This window comes from Rousettus aegyptiacus, unplaced genomic scaffold (assembly GCF_014176215.1).
Source record: "Rousettus aegyptiacus isolate mRouAeg1 unplaced genomic scaffold, mRouAeg1.p scaffold_m13_p_6, whole genome shotgun sequence".
Taxonomy (NCBI): domain Eukaryota; kingdom Metazoa; phylum Chordata; class Mammalia; order Chiroptera; family Pteropodidae; genus Rousettus; species Rousettus aegyptiacus.
The window spans coordinates 65,093,412-65,115,805 of NW_023416309.1; the positions used below are offsets into that span (position 1 = coordinate 65,093,412).

Consider the following 22,394-nt stretch of genomic DNA (forward strand, 5'->3'; position numbering starts at 1 on the left):
CAGAATTGGAGATGTAACACTGCTTTAATTCAGAACTTCATATAAAGCTAAAGCAATCATGAGTATGCAGTATTGGGATAAAATAGGAAAACAGATCAGTGGAACAGAATAGAGTCCAAAAATAGACCCATATGTATCTGTAATAATGATTTTCAACAAAGGTGCATAGGCAATTCAGTGAAGAAAGAATAGTCTTGTAGATGGGAAAAAAATGGTAGAAGCTTTGTTCATCCCACTTGCGAGTAAATCAAAATTGTATTAGAGACACAGAGCAAATAGCAAGGAAAGTTGCTAGGGATCTACACAAACAGAAGCACTACAACTAGGGAGAGAAATAATTACCCTGCCACTGTAGAAGGTAGGAGCGGGCAGAGGCACAAGGCTGCTTGGTCCTCAGTGGCTAAGTGGGACTGAGGCAGTGCAGACACCTCTTAAAGAGGCCATGTCTGCAACTAGACCTTTGTGGTGACGGACCTGCTTGCTCTGAGCACCAGTGCCTGGTCAACTGCAGGGATGGGGCACGAGTAACTTGCAGGGGGCCACTAAGTTGTTGGAGCAAGGGCCAGAGGCAAGACTTTCTCTGGGGCAGAAGTGCTAGTGGTATCCATTGTTTCTCTTTTGAGTTCTCCCCTTCCGAGTGTGCAGACTCAGCGCTGCCATAGCTGAGATTTCACCAAACTGGATAACAGAAGTCCCTCTGCCCAAAGGATTCTCTGAAACAACCTCTTCCAACTCATGGCCTCACCCAAGCCACATCCAGGTGTGTCCTCCGCCAGTCTGGTGCTCCTTGCTAAGTAGTGCCAAGATTCACACTGGTCGCTGCTGACCTCAGTTTCTGGCGTGGTTTCTTAAGGCAGCTATAAGTACAGCATCTGTAGATTGCTTGCTGAATGTTAATAGGTGGCCCTGGAAGGGTACAGGGCACGGCTAAACTTGGCTTGCAGCTGAACCCCTCTCAGTACCATGCCACTGGACACTAACTCACCAACTACGCAAAGCCAGGCTAATAAGACTGGGAGACTTAGGAGCTTTGCTTAGTACATGGAAACAAACAGAAAGGCAGATAAAACAAGAAGATAAAGAAGTAACCCATATGAGAGAACTGAACAGAGATCCAAGAATAACAGAGTCAAGCAATCTAACAGATGCAGAGTTCAAAACACTGATCATAAAGATGGTCAGTGAATTAGGGGAAATGTAGATGAATTCAGCGAGAACTTTAACAAAGAACAAACATAAAAATGGAAATGGAAATTGTAAAAGAGGACCAGTTAGAAATGAGGAACACATTACCTGGGACGAAGAATATATTAGAGGGAATCAACAGAGTAGATAAAGAAGAGTATAGAACCACTGTTAAAAGGAAGAGGATGGAAAAAGATATTGCATTGATGGACCTAGAAGTTATTGTGCTGAATGAAATGGGTCGGATAGAGAAAGACATATATCATGTGATTTTACATACATGTGGAATCTAAAGAACAAAATAACAAAAACGGAAATAAACTCATAGATACAGAGAATATTTTGAGGGCTATTAGATGAGAGGCAGGTTGAGGGGACGGTGAAAAAAAGCAAAGGAATTAAGAAGTACAGATGGATAGTTGCAGAATAGACATGGAGATGTAGAGTGTAACATGGGGAAGATGGTTAATAATATAATAAATATGTAAGGGGAAGAGGGGCACGTAGATTTAGTGGGGTGATTGCTTTGTGAGTTATGTGGATCTCTGATCACTATGCCGTACAGCTGAAACTGGTATATTATAGTATGCCAACTATAATTGAAAAAAAAAATGAATTGTACAGTGTAAATACAAGCAATTAATTGTCTATTATATTTCAATAAAGTCCCCAAAAAAGAAAAAGAAAGAGTAGTCTTTTATACAAATGATATTGGACTAATTGGATATTCATGTGCAAAATAAAATGAATTTTGAGCCATATCTTGTATCACATATAAAAGTCAACTAAAAATGAATCATATACTTAAATGTAAAACCTAAAACTATAAAATGTCTAGGAAAAAAACAGGAGAAATTTTTTATGACCATGATTTAGGCAAAGATTTCTTAAACATGATACCAAAATCACAGTTCATAAGGGAAAAATTGCTAAATTGGACATTGTCAAAATTAAAAATTACTCTTCAGAATACATTAAGAGGATGACAGAAGAAGGCACAGACTGGAGAAAATAGTTGTAAAGCATATATGATAAAGGACTTAGAATATATAAAGAATTCTCAAAACTTGATAAGAGAGCTAACAACCCAATTAAGAAATTGGCAAAAGATAAAGAGACCCTTTACCAAAGAATATATATGGATGGCAAACAAACCACATGAAAAAATGTTCAACACCATTTGTCTTGAGCGAAATCCAAATTGAAACCACATTGGAGTTATCACTACACACCATTAGAATGGATACTATTAAAATGGCTGACCACACCAAGTGTTGGTGAGAATGTGGAGGAACTGGAACTCTCATGAGAAAATAAGGTGGTATAACCATTTTGGAAAAGTTTGGTTGTACTTTAAAGGGTTAAATATATGCCTATTGTATGAATCAGCCATTCTACTCTTAGGTATTTACCCAGAGAAAAGAAAGTGTGATATTTGTACATGAATGTTCATAGCAGTTTTGTAATATCTTAAAACTGGAAACAATTCAAGAGCCCATCAGCGACTAAATGGACAAACTGTGAGAGACCCATAAAATAGACTTGTTACTCAGCAACGTAAAGGGATGGCCTGTTGATCTACAGTATAATGTGGGTGGGTCACCAAAGCATTATGCTAAGTGAATAAAGTAAGACAAAAAAAAGACTGCATACTCTAATTCTACTTGTGAAAATCTAAAAAAGGTAGACTATGGTGACAGAAAGCAGGTCACTGGTTGTCAGGTGCTAAAAGGAGAAATTACAGAGGGGCACAAGGAACCAACTGATGATGATAAATACTTTAATCATTTTGGTGGTGCTCATGTTTAGATGGATATATACATACATCAGAGCTTATGAAACTGTATAGTTTAAATATATACAGTTTATTCTATCTCAATTATACCTTAAAACTTAAAAAAAATGATAATACTTTGATGAGTATTTAATATACTTTGTTTTATGTGGTTGGTTCTCACTATTAAGTAGAGAATTAGCAATCGCAAGTGAAGAAACTGATGCTTAAAGGGGGTTAACTAACTTATGCAGGCTTACCCAGCTCGCCAGCTGCTGCCCACCATTGGTACTTACTGCCAGATGGGATCACCATATCTCATCCTGGGTTCTAAGACGCTAGGATTATTTTATTCTTTTTTTTTTTTTTCTTTCATTAAACCTTTGGGAAACTACATTTTATTTATGTTCTTTTAATGTTTCTCCCATAGATACTGGCAGAAAACAGGTGCCATGTAATTTTTTTAACTGTGTCTCATGCTCTCCCTCAGGGCACAGTCTTTTGCTGAGCGCCTGCGACTGGGAATTGCAGTGATTCATGGAGAAGCTCAGGATGCTGAGTCTGACTTGGTGGATGGACGGCATTCCCCACCCATGGTCAGGAGTGTAGCTGCCATCCACCCCAGCCTGGAGATCCCCAGTAAGTGTGCTGCCCCTCTTTTTTGCTTTCCTCTTTGATTTTAAGGGTGACAGTTTTATTTTTTTCAAATATGAATTACTTCTTCGCTTTTTTGTTTTTTAAGTCGGCAAAAACTGATCAATACCTTTCCTGGCCTGGTTGTAGCAAATGTACTTCTGAAGGCCCTGTAGACTGTAGAGCCTTTTACAAGCAGCCTGTTTGATCATAGCCAAACATATGAAAGTGCTAAAACTATTTTGACTCAGTTATGGCACTTCAGGGAATTTCATTCAGTAATCTATCCTATAGTTTAACATAAAGAAAAGGCTTTTTATGCACAAGTTATTCACCATAGTGTTATTTTTATTGCAAAATATTAGAAAAGTCTAAATGGTTTATCAGAGGGCAGGGCTTAGTAAACTATGTTAAATCACTATAACTAATTATGCGGCCCTTCGAAACAAGAGATAATCTTATGAAATATATGTGAACAAGACAGAATACAAAGTGTATACCTATCTTTGTGCAAGGACCAGGAGGGACCATGAAGGATGAAAATCTATTATGATGGGATGGTAAGAGTTATGTATGAATTTGTTTTTTGTTTTTAAGAAACTTCCCTCATGCTTTAGTAACGTCTTTCCAATTAAAAAAATGCCTTTGTTTGAGTTTGTTGGTGAGGAAAATCTTTTCTTCCACCCTCTTTACATTCAGTGTTTAGGGGCCTGTAAATGAAACTGACAAAAGATAGATTAGCAAGAGAAAATACAGATTTTAGGAAGAGGTTAGAATTTAGGGCTATGTCCCATTTTAATAGGGAAAGAAGATGGGGAGAAGGGCACTTGGGGGAAAACTAATGACCTTTTGGAAAGATAAGTGAGCCTTTGGAAAAATATTTGGGAGAGATGATCCTTGTCTGACAGTATCTGTTTGGTTGTGGTGCTGATTTCTAGTGTAGGTGATTTGGGAGGCTGATAAAAGTTAAGCAGATTCATGGTGGGAGGGCTTTGATCTCGAAGACTAAGCTGGGCAGTGTTGCCATGTGTGGCATCTGCCCACTGGAATGGGGTAAGTGAGAGATGAGGAGTGCTGGGAGTGTAAAGGACATGCACTTTTGATGTGAAAACCATAGGTGAAATATCTTATTAGTCATTTTTTTATTGATTACATGTTAAATGATATTTTTAATACACTAGATTAAATAAAATATATTTAATTTTGTCTGTTTCTTTGTGCTTTTGTAATGTGGCTATTAGAAAATTTAAAATTACATATGTCCTTGCATTTGTGGTTTAGTGTACATCACTGCTCTACAAGGGGTTGGGGAGTGGCATTGGGTGTGAGGGAGAGCTGGGGATGGAGCCAGGGTTCAGAATTTGTTAATCAAACTTTCCACTCATTAGTGTGTGTGCTTGTGCTACAAGGTTGCAGGCATCAGATCTGTGGCCAGTCCTCCCTCTCAGAGCCCTTGCCTGCTCAGTGAAGGGCTTGTGTTAGGAAGCCCTACGAGAGCCCTACAAAGGCCCATTGGCCTATTGGTGGGATGAGCCATTTCCCTGAGCACAGAGGAAATTACGTTCCTATTTTGGGATTTTGCAGGCTGTGTTTAGGAACATGTCAGCAATCTTTAGGTGAATCAGCTCCTTTGTAACTTCTGAACATTAGCTTTGTGTGTTGTCTTAGCTAGTCATTTCTGGACTATAGAAATGGAGCTGCTGTTTTCCCATCTGAAAATGAGGGGGAAAGACTGGATGATTGCTAAGTTCAAACATTCCTTTATCTACTTACTTGTGTTCACAATTTTAATTTTAATTATAATGTTTCTTTGTTTACATTTTGACTCAAATAGTGATCACTAAAGAACTTTTGGGGTGATATACTAGAATTTTAATTTCACAGATCTTAAATATTGAACTTTTTTGCACATTTGATGGCTCAACATCCTATGTATGATGCTTAAGTTAATAGGAAATAGAAATATTAAGGGAAAAGAAAGCATTAGTTCTGTGGCATCTCAGATATATATTTTAACATTTTGATTATATCAAAAGATTTTGATATTTAGCATTAGATTTTTAAAATTTTGTATCCTCTGGTTTCTTATAGATGAAAAATGCCAACTAAAGGAAAATGAAAGTACTTTTTCAGAATATAAACACATTATGTAATTATTCAGGACATTATAATGCATAAAAGTTAGAAGAAAATCAGTGCTTAGAGATTCAAGATGACGTAGAAGGTAGAGGCTATACATGCCTCTTCTAGCAACCATACCAAAATTATAACAAAACTGCAGAGCAACCAGTACACGACTCATCAGAGGTCCTACAACTGGGTCACCTCAACTAACATGTCACCTCAGAACAGTAGGATGGGCGGAGACGCGAAAAGGCCCTATCCCACAACCGCGTATGGCAATCAATAATCGGGAGGGTTATTTTGGCTGCAGAGCCATCTACCCTACCTAAGGAGTGAGGAGTCCCAGCTATACACTGGACTCCCCAGCCTAGAGGTCCAGTGCTAGAAGAGAAGCCCACACAACTTCTGGCCGTGAAAACCAGAGGTTGCAGCTGAGACAGTGTGCTGTGGGAAGCAGAGACCTTCCTCTTAAAGAGTCTACACCTCGTCTTACTTGCTGATGGACTCATTAGCTCTGAGCTCCAGTGCTGGGGCAGCTGCTTGAGGGGCACCAGGGCTATACAGGGAGGTGCTGAGTTGTCAGACTTCAGGGAGAGGGCTGGAGAGGTGCCTTTCTCTCGGATAGAAGTACAGGCAGAAGCCGTTGCTCCTTTGTTGAGTCCTCCCCACTCCCAGACTGCAGACACAGGCATTGCCTTCAACCTGGATAACACAGGTTGCTCTGCTCAAGGGGATTCCCTGAGACTCCGCCCATCCCAACTTGTGGGCTCACCTAAGCAGCTTCTAGTGATTTATTCCATACAAATGGGCTGTCTTGGCGCCCGTTGCAAACTTTCATAAGACCTCTCAAAGGCTCACAAAACTCAGCATCTGGCCTCAGCATGCCAAGTACCTCTTGCTGAGCAGCCCCAAGCCCTACGCCAATGGTAGCCAGCCTCAGTTTCTGACTTGGCCCCTCAAGGTACCTGTAAGCCCAACACAGGTGGCAACCATCTGTGGATTGCTTGGTGACTCTTACCAGGTGGTCCTGGAGGTGCACAGGCTGTGGCTGAACTTGACCTGCAGCTGGACCCCTCCCAGGTCTTTGCCAAGGAGCCCCACAGCACACCACTCTACGAAGACCCAAGACTTAGGAACCCCACCTAATACATAGAAACAGACAGGGAGGCAGCCAGAATGGGGAGACAAAGAAGAATGACCCACATGAAAGAACAGAACAAAGCTCCAGAAAAAGATTTACCAAAATAGAGACAATCAATATCCCAGATACAGAGTTTAAAACACTGCTTATAAGGATGCTCATGGAACTTAGGGGAAGAGTAGGTGAACTTAGTGAGAACTTTAATGAAGAGATAAAAAACAAAAATGGAGATGGAAAACCTAATAGGGAACCAGAAATGAATACTACAACATCTGAGATAAAGAATATATTAGAGGGAATCAACACAAGTGGATGAAACAAGTGATTGAATCAGTGACAAAGAGGATGGGGTAGCAGAAGACATGCAATCATAACAGCAACAAGAAGAAATAATCTAAAAAAACGAAGATAGTTGAAGAAGTCTCTGGCACAACATGAAGCTTACCGACCTTTACATCATAGGGGTGCCAAAAGGAGACGAGAGAGAGCAAGGAATTGAACACTTATTTGAAGAAATGATGTAAAACTTTCCTAACTTGATGAGGGAAATAGATATACAATCCCAGGAAGTTCAGAGTCCCAGATAAGATGAACCCAAAGAAACCCACAACAAGACACATCATTATTAGAACGCCAAAGATTAAATTCAAAGAGAGAATCTTAAAAGCAGCAAGAGGAAATCAATTAGTTACATACAAAGGAACACAGGTAGACTGTTAGCCAATTTCTCAATAGAAACTTTATAGGACAGAAGGGCTTGGCACAAAATTTTCAAAGTGTTGAAAACCCAGGATCTACAACCCAGATTACTTTACCCAGCAAAGTTATCATTTAGAATCAAAGGACAGATAAAGAGCTTCCCAGACAAGACAAAGCTAAAGGAGTTCATCACTCACAAACCAGTATTACAGGAAATGTTGGAGGGACTTCTTTAAGAAGAAGGAAAAAAAAATGTACCAAAAGTCTAAATAAAGAATGGCAATAACTACTTATCTATCAATGAGTACTTCAGATTAAAAAGAATTAAATGCTCCAGTCAAACAATAGGGTGGCTGAATGGATAAGAAAACAAGATCCTTACATATGCTGCCTGCAAGAGACTCACTTCAGATTAAAAGACAGACACAGACTAAAAGTAAGGGGATGGAAAATGATATTTCATGATAGACCTAGAATGTAGTGTGCTGAGTGGAGTAAATCAGATAAGATAGAGGAAGACAGTGCCATATAATTGCATGTATATGTGGAATCTAAAGAACAAAATAAACAAACTCATAGATACAGAGAACATATTGAGGGTTACCAGATGGGAGAGGGTTGAGGGGGGTCAGTGAAAAAGGGGGAAAGGATTAAAGTACAAATTGGCAGTTATAAAATAGTCATGGAGATAGAAAATATAGCATAAAGAGTAGCCAATAAATTGTAATAACTATGAATGATGTCCGATGGGTACTAGATTTATTGGGGTGATCACTTTGTGAATTATGTAGATGCCTAATCACTATGTTGTACACCTGAAACTAATATAGTATTATCTGCCAACTATAACTGAAAACTAAAAAATTATTCATTAAAAACAAGAAGTTTCAAACAAACAAAAACTCACAGACACAGACAACAGTATGGCGGTTACCAGAAATGGGGGTGGTGGGAGGTAGAAAAGGATAAAGGGGGTCAAATATATGGTGACAGAAGGAGACTTGACTTTGGGTGGTGGCTATACAATGCAATATACAGATAAGGTATTATAGAATTGTACACTTGAAACCTATATGATCTTAACCCATGTCACCCTCAAAATATAAAAGAAATCAGTGCTTAATCCACTGAATCCGTTCTTAATTCGGAGACACCACTTTTATATTTTAATGGGCCTCATTTCATTTTTTTTCCTTTCTTGTTTTCATTAGAGCTGTGATCCATACTGATTACCTAATTGTGCATAGCTGTCTTCTCCCAGCTTTATAACATATCTTTTCTCCAATCATTAAAAACTTTTGTAAATTACATTTTTTAGTTTCAGTTGGTATACGATATACTAGTTTCAGGTATACAACATAGGGATTCGACATTTATATTAAATACAAGTGCTTACCCTGGTAAATCTAGTACCCATCTAACATATACATAGTTATTACAGTATTATTAAATATATTCTTTATGCTATACTTTACATCCCTATAACTATTTTATAACTACAGATTTATACTTAATCCCTTCCCCTTTTCACTCTCCCATCCTTTCTGGCAGCCATCAAAATGTTCTCTGTATCTATGAATTTGTTTCTGTGTAAACAACATTTTTAATGGCTAAAATCCCATCTTACTGGGTGTGGCTTAGATTGCCCAACAGGAGTATGACTGGGTATCTGTGTTTTCTCCTGGTCTTTGCCAATATAATGTTGCAATGAACATATGTGGCGAAAAACTTTTTCCATATTTTGGCTTATTTCATTATAAATATCTGAAGGTGAGATTAATGAATCAAAGGTATGATTTTTTATATGGCTCTTTATCAAATTGATTTCCTAAAGAACTGTACCATTATTCTCTTTCACCAATATTGGGGTCAAGTGTCTGGGAAAAGGAATGTTGAAAATGTAAAAAATTACTTCAGTTTTGAGATTTATCTTGCTTTGTTTGGCTTTACATTTCTGTCCCCTGCCCCCCCCCCCCCCACACCAGCCTCGGTTCACATATTGCATTTAATTGTCAATTGTTTTTCATTTCTTTTAATCTAGAGCAGTGGTTCTCAAGTAGGGGAAGGGGCTATATGGATTTTTTCCTCTTGAAGACATTTGGAAATGTCTGGAGACATTTTTGATTGTCACAAGTGAGGGGGTTGCTACTGGCATCGAGTGAGTGGAGGCCAAAGATGCTGCTAAACATCCTATAACACACAGGACATCTCCTGCAACAAAGAATTATCTGGTTCAAGATGTCAATGGTCCTAAGGTTGTGAAGGACCGATCTAGAGCAGTTCTACTTTTTTCTTTAGTGACATTGACTTTTTTAAAAAACTGAAGTCACATAACATAAAATTAACCATTTTAGGATGTATAGTTTGCTGGCATTTAGTACAGTCACAGTGTCATGCAACTACCATTTCTTTCTAGTTTCAAATGTTTCATCACCCCAGAAGAATACCCCTACCCATTAAGTAATCACCCCCCATACCCCCTTCCCCCATCTGCTGGCAACCACTAATCTACTTTCTGTCTCTATAAATTTGCCTTTTATGGACATTTCATATAAATGGAATCATACAGTATGTGACCTTTCATGGTAGTTTCTTTCACTTAGCATAATGTCTTTGAAGTTTATCCAAGTTATTGCTTGTCCAGTACTTTATTCTTTTTGATGGCTAAATAATATTCCATTGTATGGATATGCCAAAATTTGTTTATGCAGTCATCCTTTGATGGATGCTTGAGTTGTTTCTACCTTTCGGCTATAATACTGCTATGTGCATTCATGTACAAGTTTCGTGCAGACATGTTTTATTTCTCCCGGATCTATACTTAGGATTGAAATTGCTGAGTCATATGGTAACTTTATGTTAAACTTTTTGAGGAACCACCAAACTTTTCATAGCAGCGATACCATTTTACATTTTTACCAGCAATGTACAAAGGTTCCAGTTTATCCACATCCTTACCAACACTTATTTGCTTATTTTTTGATTGTAGTCATTGTCAACTGAAAAATAATACAGGCTAGGTGTTTTGTCACCAAAAAAGGATTTATTCAGGAAAAAGAAAGGGTTGCAACCCAGTGCATGCAGATGTGGCAAGCCACACACACACTCTGGCCTGTGTGCCAAGATGGAGGGGTATTTATTTAAGGGAAAATAGGAGTTAAGGGAAGGGGAAGTTGGAATGATAGAACTTTATTACAAACATAGAGTTCTTTCTGTAGGGTTCTCGTGATTACATGGAGTGCAAGAACTGCCATAAGCCCTAGCTCCTCCCAAAGACTCTCCTGACTAATTGTTTAAGTTTTAGTTAGTCTTTATTATCATCCAAATGGGTTTGAAATGGTACTTCTTAGTAATTGTGATTAGCATTTCCCTAATTGCTGATGACATTGAGCATGTTTTCATGTGCTTTTTGTCCATTTGTTTATCTTCTTTGGAGGAATATTCAAATCCTTTGCCCATTTTTAAATTGGGTTGTTTGTCTTTTCATTGTTGAGTTGTAAGAGTTCTTTATATATTCTGGACACTAGATTCTTATCAAACATATGATAAACAAATATTTTCTCTCATTCTATAGATTGTCATTTTACTTTCTTGATAGTGTCCTTCAATGCATAAAAGTTTTTAATTTTGATGAAGTTCAGTTTACGTAATTTTATATATTTGTCACTTGTCTTTTGATGCCAAATTCGAGGTCATGAAGATTTACTCTCAGGTTTTCTTCTTAGAGTTTTATAGTATTAGCTCTTATTTTTAGGTCTTTGCATATTTTGAGTTAATTTTTATATATGGTGCAAGTAGGAGTCCAGCTTCATTCTTTTGCATGTGGATATTCAGTTTTCTCACCACCATTTGTGGAAAAGACTATTTTTCTCCACATAACGGCCTTGACACCCTTGTGAAAAATCAGTTCTAGGTTGTCCATCACTGGATGAATGGATAAATAAAATTGTGTGTGTGTGTGTGTGTGTGTGTGTGTGTGTGTGTGTGTGATGTAGTATTACTCAGCCATAAAAGGAAATTCTGCCATTTGTGACAACATAGATGGACCTTGAATGTATTATGCTAAGTAAAATATCTTAAAAAAACAAAAAAAAACAAAAAAAAACCAAACTCATAGAAATAGAATGGTAGTTGGGGAATGGAGGGGCAGGGGATTGCAGAAATGGGGAGATGTTAGTCAAAGAGTACAAACTTCCAGTTAGATGAATAAGTTCTGGCCATCTAATGCACATCATGGTGACTACAATTAACAATACTGTATTATATACTTGAAAGTTGCTAAGAGAGTAGCTCTTAAATGTGCTCATTACACAAAAAAGTTGTAATCATGTGAGGTGATGGATGTGTTAACTAATTGTATTGTAATTATTTTGCAAAATATATATGTGTATTAAAACTTCAGTTTGTACACCTTAAACTCACACAATGTTATGTGTCAGTTACATCACATAAAGCTGGGGGGAAAAATCAATTGACCGTAGGTGTTTGGATTTCTTTCTGGACTCTCAATTCTATTGCATTGATCTATGTCTTTATCTTTTTGCCAGTACACATTGTTTTGATTAATAAAGCTTAATGTCAACTATAATTAAAAAAATAAAAATAATAAAAATTTTTGTAATAAGTTTAAAATAGAGAAGTATGAGTCTTCCATCTTGATCTTTTTTTTGAGATTATTTTGACTTTTTAAGGAGTCTTACATTTCCATATGAACTTCAGTATCAGTTTATTTCTGCAACAGAAGTTGGGATTTGGATAGGAATTGCACTGAATCTCTCGATCACTCTGGGGAGCATTGCCATCTTAACAATGTTAAGTCTTCTGATCCATAAAAATGGGATGTCTTTTCGTTTATTTATGTTTTCAATTTCTTTTCCCAGTATTTTATAGTTTTCAGTGTACAAGTCTTTCACTTCCTTGGTTAAATTTATTCCTAAGATTTTTTTTTTTCCCTTGATGCTTTTGTAAAAGGAGTTGTTTTCTTCTTCACATTGTTCATTGCTGGTGTATAGAAACACAACTGATTTTTGTGTGTCGATCTTGTATCCTGCAACGTTGGTGAAGTTGTGTATGAGCTTTAGTAGTTTTTTTTGTATATTTCTTTGGTATTTTCAATATGTAGGATCATGTCATTTGTTAATAGAGATAGTTTTGCTTCTTTATATCCATCTGGATGCCTTTATTTCTTTTCTTGCATAGTAGCCCTGGTTAACACATCCAGGATAGTGTTGAATAGCAGTGGTGAAGGTGGGCATCCTTGTCTTGTTCTTGGTCTTAGGGGAAAGTTTTCAGTCTTTCATTAAGTATGATGTTAGCTCAGAATTTTTCATAGTTGCCCTTTATCAGGTTGAGAAAGTTCCCTAATATTTCTAGTTTCTTGGGCCTTTTTTTCATGAGACATTGACTTTCTGAAGGCTTTGACTTACCTTTTAATATAGAAATTTGTGTGTGTGTATGTGTGTGTTTTATTCTGACCAGTGCTGATTCCTAAAGAAAAGCCTCCAATCACAGTTGTTGGCGATGTGGGAGGAAGGATCGCCATCATCGTGGTATGCAAACCTCTTTTATTATTAATTGTTATATTTATAATTGTTATTCTGTTGACTTACTTGTTAATTATGTGGGAGTAGTGGTATGGCCAGGTAAGTCTCAGTTAAGTTGGTACCTTGTGCTAAATATTTACTTTGGTCCCCAAATTGTTAATATTAGTTTATTAAGAAATTGTTAACTGCTTAGCTAAATATTGTACAGTTGTTTATCATAACATGAAAAATTGTTTTGTGATGAAAATAGGGTACAAAATTGATAACTGTTTAAAACACATCTTCTCACACTTCACAAAAGAAGTACATTTAATGCCTGTATAGTTTAAATTAGAATAAAATGGACACATAGGTACTCACGACTCAACTTGGAAACAAGACATTGTCGGGTACCCTTGCAGCACTTCTGGGCTTTTCTCTGCTCTCTTTCTTCTCCCCTACCCTCACCCCCTCCAAAAGGTTGTCACTTGGCCTGAGAGTTGTCATTCATGCCCTTACTTATCCTTACAGTCTACAGTGAGTACATGAGTTCTAGACACTATATTGTTTTGTTTTGCATGTTTTTGTTGTGTATATAATGGAGTCTTTGTAGACTTTGCGACTTTTTTGTTCTCACTGTTTTGAGATTTCTCTGTATAGTAACATGTAGTTGTACATTATTCTTTTTCACTGTATTATGTTTCGTGGTATAACTATTACACAACTTATTTTCTCTGGGCATTGAACATACAGTTTTTCCTATTTCCAAATAATACTGCTTTGAACATTTTTGCACCTATTTTCTGGCGCATACATGCAGGACTTTCTCTGTGCCTGCAAGTGGCGTTATTGAGCCTGAAAGTACACACATTTCCAACTTTACTGGGTGGTGTCTGATAGTTACCGAAGTGGTTGCACCAGTTTACCAAGCCTCCATAGTCAGCTCCACATTCTTCCCAGTGCTCGTAATTTTGTTAGAAAATCTCTGATGTCACCATACAGGGGATAGCTGTCCATTAATTTATTTTTTAGTTAAGTCCATAGAAACAAGATGCTATGAATTCAATATAACTTTTTTTTCCTTTTCTACTATAACTGCATTAAAGAAAAAAGTTTTATTTTGAAGTAATTATAGATTCATAGGAAGCAGCAAAAAAAAAAAATGTACAGGAAGGCCTTGTATACTCTTTATCTAGCTTCCTCCTGCTTGCCCAACTGTAGTATAGTAACAGTCTGGAAATTCATATCACCACTATCCACAGAGCTCAAGATAGCACCAGGCTTACGTGTGTGTATAGATGTGTGCAATCTTATCACATGTGTAGTTTTGTGTAACCACCACTGCAGTCAAGATACGGAACTATTCCTTCACAAAGCTCCCACCTGCTAGCCTTTATAGCCACATCCACCTCTTCCCCCACCTGATCCTAACTCGTGACTGTCACTAATTTGTCCTCTGTCTTTATAATCAGGATTTTAAAAAAGTCTCAATAATGGAATATATGGTATGTAGTCTTTTGAGATTGATTTTTTTCACTTAGCATGATTCCCTGAAGATCCAAAGTGTTTTGTGTATTAATACAGTTCGTCCTGTTATTGTTGAGCAGTATTCCATGTATGTAGGTACAGCAATTTGTTTAACCACTCATTTGTTGAAGGAAATTTGGATTATTTCCAGTTTTCTGCTATTAGAAATAAAACTGCTATGTACATTTGTTTATGGGTTTTTGTGTGAACAGAGTTTTAATTTTTCTGGGATAAACGATCAAAAGTGCAGTTGTTGGCTTGCATGGTAATTGCAAGTACAGTTTTATAAGAACCTGTCAAACTATTTTTCAGAGTGGCTATACCATTTTACCATTTTAAAGTAATACACACACACACACATATTTTCCTTTGGTCATAGTAATATCAGTATACATTTGAAGAGTTACACATGTATGTTTATATGTGTGTGTGTGTGTGTGTGTGTGTGTGTGTGTGTGTGTATAAAACCTGAATGTTTATTCAACCGTAGACAATGCTCGATACCCTAATGGGCTTAAAATAACTTTGGTAGCCTGATTGTAATAGGAAAGACTCGGTTATCTACCTCGTGTGTGTCTTCTTTACTACTCACACAAAACACTTTTGGTCACCAAATGTGTAGAGATTTCCCCCCCCACACACACACACACTAAGCAGTTCTCTGTGACACTAGCTGGCTGTCCTACAATTTAACTCAGTTCTGACACTGTCTACTTGGAGATAGTGTCACATCCCACAGATTAAGGGCTCAGTCCCACGAGACTGCTCCTACCACCCTTCACATGCCTTTCGCAAGTAGTAGGGCCCCAGGTTAGTCATAACTTCTGTACGATTTGGTTTCATATCTGAGGTTGCCGTGACCCCCTCCTCAGTTGGATTAACTTGCTAGAGTGGCTCACAGAACTCAGAGCAACACTTAACTTACATTTACCAGTTTATTAAAGGATGTGATAAATGATACAGATGAACAGCCAGATTAAGAGATACTGAGGGTGAGGTCTTGGAGGGTCCCAAGCAGAGGAGCTTATGTCCCTATGGAGTTTGAGTATATCCCCTTCGTGGTTCATAGTTTTGTTCACTGACCTAGAAGCTCTCTGAACCCCTTGATATTGGGATTTTATGGAGGCTTGCTCACATAGGCATGATCAATTATTAACTCCATTTTCAGCCCCTATACTCTCTCTGGAGAAGTGGGGGCGAGGCTGAAAATTCCAGAGCTTCTGATCATGACTTGGCCTTCCCGGTGACCAGCCCCCATTCTCAAGCCATCCAAGAGCCCACTCAGAGTCTTCTCATTAGAACAAAAGACAGTTCTGTCATCCAAGAAATAACATGGGTTTCAGGAACCCTGTGTCAGGGACAGCGTCAAAGATCAAACAAATATCAGAACAAAAGATGTTGCTAGTGCTCTTATCACTTAGGAATATACCATGATTTCAGAAGTCCTGTCCCAGGAACCACGGGCAGAGACCAGTATATATATTTTCTATTATCTCACACTGGGAATCTGTGGCCCATAGACTGGAAACTACTGGACTGGGTATACTGTTAAAAATAATAAGTATTTTTCCTATTATAAAAACATGTAAAAAGCATATTTCCCATATATGCCCAGGGAGAAAATTTGGAAAATAAGGAAAAGTAGCAAGAAGAGAGGAAATAACCACCCAGAGTCAAAGCATTTTCTAACAAACAGTTCTACTATGTATTTTTAAAAAGCATTCAGTGAACATTTCTGGAGCACATCATGGTGAGGCCACAGTTTGGGACATCGGTTTATAGAGATGGAAACTCTAGGGAGCATCAACTATGGTGGAGAGACAAGACAGAACCATGCAGGAGAGTTGCTGTAAAAGGCTTGGAGGGAATGCAGTGGGAGCAGTGACAGAGCCATGTGACTGTGCCATCTGGACATGTTTAAACAGAACAGCAAATCTGTCATTGTAAAATTAGACCCCTTTTCCTGGTTGTCTAAACCCGCTTTTGCAAAAGTGTTCATGTACCTTTCGCTCAATCTGTAATTTGACAGGATGACATTATCGATGATGTCGACAGCTTTCTTGCTGCAGCAGAGACCCTGAAGGAGAGAGGTGCATACAAGATCTTTGTGATGGCAACTCATGGCTTGTTATCCTCAGATGCTCCTCGACTGATTGAAGAATCTGCCATCGATGAGGTAACAGAGCCAGGCCATGCATGGGTGCACCTGCCCTTCCACTGTGGCATCTCCCAATATGTAGCTACAGAGAGTAGGTGAAGAAGGAGTTATTTTGTAGTTACAAATGGCTTCTAAACGTGGGTTATGTTTGTATTTCATTGACTATAAGCCTCTGTCTTTTGTTCATGATAATAGTTAATAGTTTTAATAATCTCATAAATGGAGCACACAGTCTGTGCTGGCTCTACCCAGTGCTGTGCACATACCCTCTCTGAGCTTCATCACAGCCCTGCAGTGTCTACATCAGCACCCATTTTAGAGAGATGAGAAATTGTGCATCAGAAGAGTTAAGTGACTTTAAGTCAGACAGCTAATAGGCTGAACATTTGGGTTCAGACCTTAGTTTGCCTGATGCCAAAGCCCATCTCAATCCCTGGTACAGCCACCCATGGAATAAAATTGAGAGAGGAAGGCCAACAGGGCAGTTTTTCTCTGCTGTCTCCAGCTCCCAGTGTGGCTGATGCAAGGCTGGCCGGGTTTTTTTGCCTTGGTTTGTGCACCTCCTTCATTCCAGAGGCCAGCCAGGCAGCCTGGGGGTTGATTGTACAAGTCACATTTTTATTATTATCTCTTAAGTAGAAGCACCATTCTCTCTAGATTCCTGGGTATTGAATCTTAAATTAGTCAAACTCCTTTTACTTTCCTGAGTATCACTCACATTTTTACTCTTCACATAGATCTCCTTAAATCTGGCCCTGTGTTTGTCACCTCTGAGGGCTTAAGATGCGCTAATGCAGTCAGAAGGCCAGACATGGCTCTCATCAATCCAGCCTCCTCACTCAGCTGGACAAAACTGACTCAGAACCCAGAATGGCGTTATAGGCATTCAAGGAGGCAAAATCAACAATACAGAATTCACATATCAAGTAAAGTAAGAAGACTTCAGGCCCAGGGCAGCTCTCACTGGTCTGTCCATGTGGCACTAGGCAGGGTTCTCATGGGAGCTGTGTACAGGCAGATTAAAAAGAGCAGACCAGAGAAAGGTGGAGAGGGGACTGCTGGAGCCGGGCCTCTTAGAGCAGAGTGGATTTTGGAGAGGAGGCATAAAAACTGGCAGAGGCAGATGCGAGTCTAGCAGCAGAAGCTCTTCAGTGGAGATGCCGCCTCTGTAGATGCCTTCGCGTCCCTGAGAGTGCTATGTCCCTGACATGCTTAAGAGTCGGGGCAGTAACCAATGTCTAGACTAAGTTCCTGTGCTCACTCTGGTTAGGAATGAAGGTTTTTCATATAGACCTACACAAAACATAGTTGCACAGTAGATTATAAAGTTTTGAACAATGTAAAAGTAATGGAAGAATCAACAAGTTAGGAGGTGGGAGAAGTGGAGAGAGACTAAATTTCCCCTTTTTTCAGAACAGGAGCCAGTAGATAGTGCCTTGGGTTGATAAATTACGATTTGAAGTGTTTCCTGAAGGGTAAGGTCAGGGAAGGGAATTGGGAAGGGAAGGGGAAGGGAAGGGAAGGGAAGGGAAGGAAGGGACGGGAAGGGGGAAGGGAAGGGGGAAGGGGAAGGGGGAAGCGGAAGGGGAAGGGAAGGGAAGGTAAGGAAGGGGGGGAAGGGGAAGGAAGGGGGGAGGGAAGTGAAGGGCAGGTGTCCTTTCCTTTCCTTTCCTTTCCTTTCTCCCTTCTTTCTTTTCCCTTCCTTTCATTTCCTTTCCTTTCCTGTCTTTTCCTTTTCCTTTCCTTTTCCTATCCTTTTCCTTTCCGTTCCTTCCTGTCCTGTCCTGTCCTGTCCGTCCGGTCCTGTCCTGTTCCTGTTACTGTACTTTCCTTTCCTTTCCTTCCTTCCTTTCCTTTCCTTTACCGTTCCCCTCCTTCCTTACTTTCCTTTTTCCTGTCCTGGGCCTGTCCTGTCCTGTCCTGTCCTTTCCTTTCCTTTTCTTTCGTTCCTTTCTTTCCTTTCCTTTCCTTTTTCCTTTCCTTTCCTTTTTCCTGTCCTTTCCTTTCCTTTCCTTTTCTTTCTCCCTTCCTTTCCTTTCCTTTCCTTTCCTTTCCTTTCCTTTCCTTTCCTTTTTCCTTTCCTTTCCTTTTTCCTGTCCTGTCCTGTCCTGTCCTGTCTTTTCTTTCTGTCTTTTCTTCCTTTTCGTCCTGTCCTGTCCGTCTGTCTGTCTGTGTTTCCTTCCTTCCTTCCTTCCTTCCTTCCTTCCTTCCTTCCTTCCTTCCTTCCTTCCTTCCTTCCCTCCCTCCCTCCCTCCCTCCTCCTCCTCCTTCCTTCTGCCTTCTTCCTTCTTCTTCCTTCTGCCTTCTTTCTTCTTTCTTCTTTCTTCTTCTTCTCTCTCTTTCTTTCTTATTTGCAGTTTGTTTATTTTTATTATGGTGACATTGGTTAATGAAATCCATTAAGTTTCAAATGTACAGTTCAACAGTTAAGACATATATATATTGCATTGTGTATTATTCACTGCCCATAGTTAACCATTTTCTCTCAATCCATTCAGCCCCTAGGCAACCACTAACCTACTTTCTGTGTGTATAGATTTACCTAATCTGGATATTTCATGTAAACAGAATCATATAATATTGGTCTTTTATGTCTTGCTGCTTTTACTCAGTATAATGATTTCAAGGTTCATTCATGTTATAACATGTATCAATACTTCATTTCTTTTTTATTGCTGAATATTTTATTGTATGGATAGGATACATTTTTATCTCTTCATAAGTTGACAGAAATTTGGGTTATTTCTGCTTTGTGACTATTGTGAATAATGATATTAGGAACATTCAAGCTTTCATATGGACAAATGTTTTCATTTCTCTTGAGTATATACTGAGGAGTAGAATTGCTAGGTCGTATGATAACTCCGTGTTTAAACTCTTAAGGAATTGTCAGACTGTTTTCCAAAGCAGCTGAACCATTTTACATTCCTACCAGCAGTGTATTAGGGTTCCAGTTTCTCTACATCCTTGCTAACACATTTTATTGTCTGTCTTTTTATCTGTAGTTGTCCTAGTGGGTGTAGGGTTATTAAATCTTAATCTCTAAGAACACAGGTAGCGTTCATATTGACTGAAAACATTGATGAAGGTATGGTAGACCCACTGTCTTCCTTAGAAATTTGAGAATATATAAGATTTTCAAATCAAGCCAGGAAACTCCTTGATTTTATGATGCTTGATGCTCTTGTTTTTTTTCTCTTGTTTTGAAGGTGGTGGTTACCAATACAATCCCACATGAAATCCAGAAGCTCCAGTGCCCCAAAATTAAAACTGTGGACATCAGCATGATTCTTTCAGAAGCCATCCGTCGGATTCACAATGGAGAGTCTATGTCCTACCTTTTCAGAAACATAGGTTTAGATGACTGAACAGCTTTTCTTTCTTACAACTCCCAAGGGCCAAACTGGAAATGCGAGAATGAGTACTGTGAAGGATCATGCCTGTTTTGATGTCTTTCCCTGGGTCCATTTGTGTTTTGTTCTTTTCTTCTTGTTAATTCCTCTGAAGATAGACCAACATTTTATGTCGGTTTGGGTATTTGTGAGTTTTATGGGCAATTTTTATAAGAAACTATATTCTCCTCTTAAATAAAATAAGGCTTCATTGTACTATTTAAAATATAACTTGGAATAAGATTTTTAAGCTCACAAACAGCCTTTTTCCAAAATTGTTGGAGCCCAAGTGCTTAAAAAATTTAATGAAACAATCTACTGTATGATACTTGCAATTGAAAACCAAAATATTAGATTGTAGAATCCAATAAATGACATTTTTAGAAATGCTTTTATAGACAAGCATATGAAATATGTGACCATTATTTATTTTCTGCAACAAAAGAAAGAATAAAAACTTACTGTGTTTGTGTGTGTGTGTTTAAATTTTGTATTTTGGCAATTTTATAACTAAAACGAAAGCTGAATATGCATGCCGTAGATATTGAAATGTTCATCAGCTTGATTAAGTTTTCTCTTCTACAACTTTTTGGGGGATACAGTAGCCTCTTGGAGATGTAATGTTCTCTTTTCTACTTGTCCAGGACCCTGCACATTCTCAGTATGTAGTCATTTGTGGCAAGAGAGGAATTTGAATTCCAGGCCCATGGGAGGTGGGGTGGGTGCTCCTTGTTTGATGGCACAGCCATTCGCCAAACAAAATGTGCCAGTGCATGTCCTTGGGGATGAGATGCTGGGGGAGGGAGGTCACAAAGGACAAGTGACTTGACCCTCGTCAGTGTCAAGCACCTAAGTATTGTCTGTCCTAGAGTTCAGAACTCGAAACTTAGACCTTAGAGTTTATCAGCCTATGAGGCACTGGGGTCCCATGAGTTATGCCAGTGTGTTCTCCCACTAAGGTCACATATGGGCAGTTTCATCTGAGTCATATCGAAAAAATTAAGACTTTCTTACCAAGAAAAAGATTGCCTTTTCTTCAAAAAAACCTCAAACCTTTGTTTTCTGCCTGTTTTTTATTAGAATGGCATAAAATAGTTGACTTAGCACAAAGTTAAGATTAGTCACTTACTGTTTGCTATACTGGGGTTTCTTGACTCTCCCCAGAGGGCAAGATGACTCCTGGGAGCTTGCCCCAGAGCAGGCCTGAGGCCCTGTGTGTACATTGCATCTCCCACAAGAAATGGACTAGTCCAGCAACTCAGCCATTAAGCAACCATGGTCATCACCTTGAACTTTGGCTTTTCTCTATGAACTTTCATTCAAAACAACCCCTCCCAATTTCCTCCATTTCTCTACAAAATAATGTTTCTCTCCTTTGTTGAACTTGCCTATCTATGGCTTTGGCTATAGCTTACTTGTCCTGAATTACATTTTTTTGCTGTTTCTAAAAAAAAACTTTTGTGCTGATAACTTTTATTTTTAAGGTAAACATGACCAAATTTTCCTTTTACTTCAAAAAGAATAAGCTGGAGATGTCAGAATAATGGAATGGAGACTCAAAAGTCTGTCCCTACACAAAGCAGAGAATAAATTGGCAAAAATTGTTACAATCAACTTTATTAGAATAATAGAAATAAATCAAAAGTGTATAGCAACCAAGTAAATGGCCATACACATGCACCCACACACAAAGATGAATCCCCATTAAGAGCTTTGTGGCATTTTACCCTAGCCCCCCAGTTTAGCGGCAGCATTGAAGATTACAGCCTGCATTCCTGATACAGGTTCCTAGTCCCATTGGGAGCAGATAGACCTTGTTCTCAAAGAATTATGGTTGTTTAGACCTGTCTGGTGGCTCCTTGAAGGAATGGCTCAAGGAATTATCTTTATTTTACTTAATAAACTCTCAGAGCAGAGAGAAACAATTGTTGAAAAGTTTAAAGGCAGATGTATTAGCCATTGCCTTTTGGAGCAAACAATAAAACCAAACAGCTTGGGAAGAAAGGCTAGGGAATGAGATGTTGTAATGCAGGAGCCCTAGGCTTGGGACTTGCACCTGAGTTTGGATATTCCAGAAGAATCACCAGGAGAAACGGGTGGGAAATGTTTATTACTCTCAAGGCAGGGGAAATTTCAGCAGCGGCTGGTCTGAGCTGTAGGAATAAAGTTGCCGACTAAGAACAAGCAGAGTTTTTATGCCCACAAGCAAAGGAGGGGTTATCTCATTGGGGGAGCAGCC

At 38.7% G+C, this 22,394-nt stretch overlaps 1 protein-coding gene across 2 annotated transcripts in view; it reads left to right on the top strand.

Annotated features, from left to right (window-relative positions):
- The window catches only part of PRPSAP2 (phosphoribosyl pyrophosphate synthetase associated protein 2), a 52,068-nt gene extending 31,441 nt beyond the window's left edge, over positions 1 to 20,627 (top strand). For both annotated transcript variants that reach the window (XM_016145179.2, XM_016145177.2), the window contains 4 exons: positions 3,450 to 3,598; positions 13,035 to 13,105; positions 16,635 to 16,781; positions 19,973 to 20,627. In XM_016145179.2, coding sequence (XP_016000665.1) covers positions 3,450 to 3,598; positions 13,035 to 13,105; positions 16,635 to 16,781; positions 19,973 to 20,131 — 526 coding nt within the window. In that variant the 3' untranslated portion in view covers positions 20,132 to 20,627. The remainder of the gene's footprint in view (positions 1 to 3,449; positions 3,599 to 13,034; positions 13,106 to 16,634; positions 16,782 to 19,972) is intronic.
- The last annotated feature ends 1,767 nt before the right edge of the window (positions 20,628 to 22,394 follow it).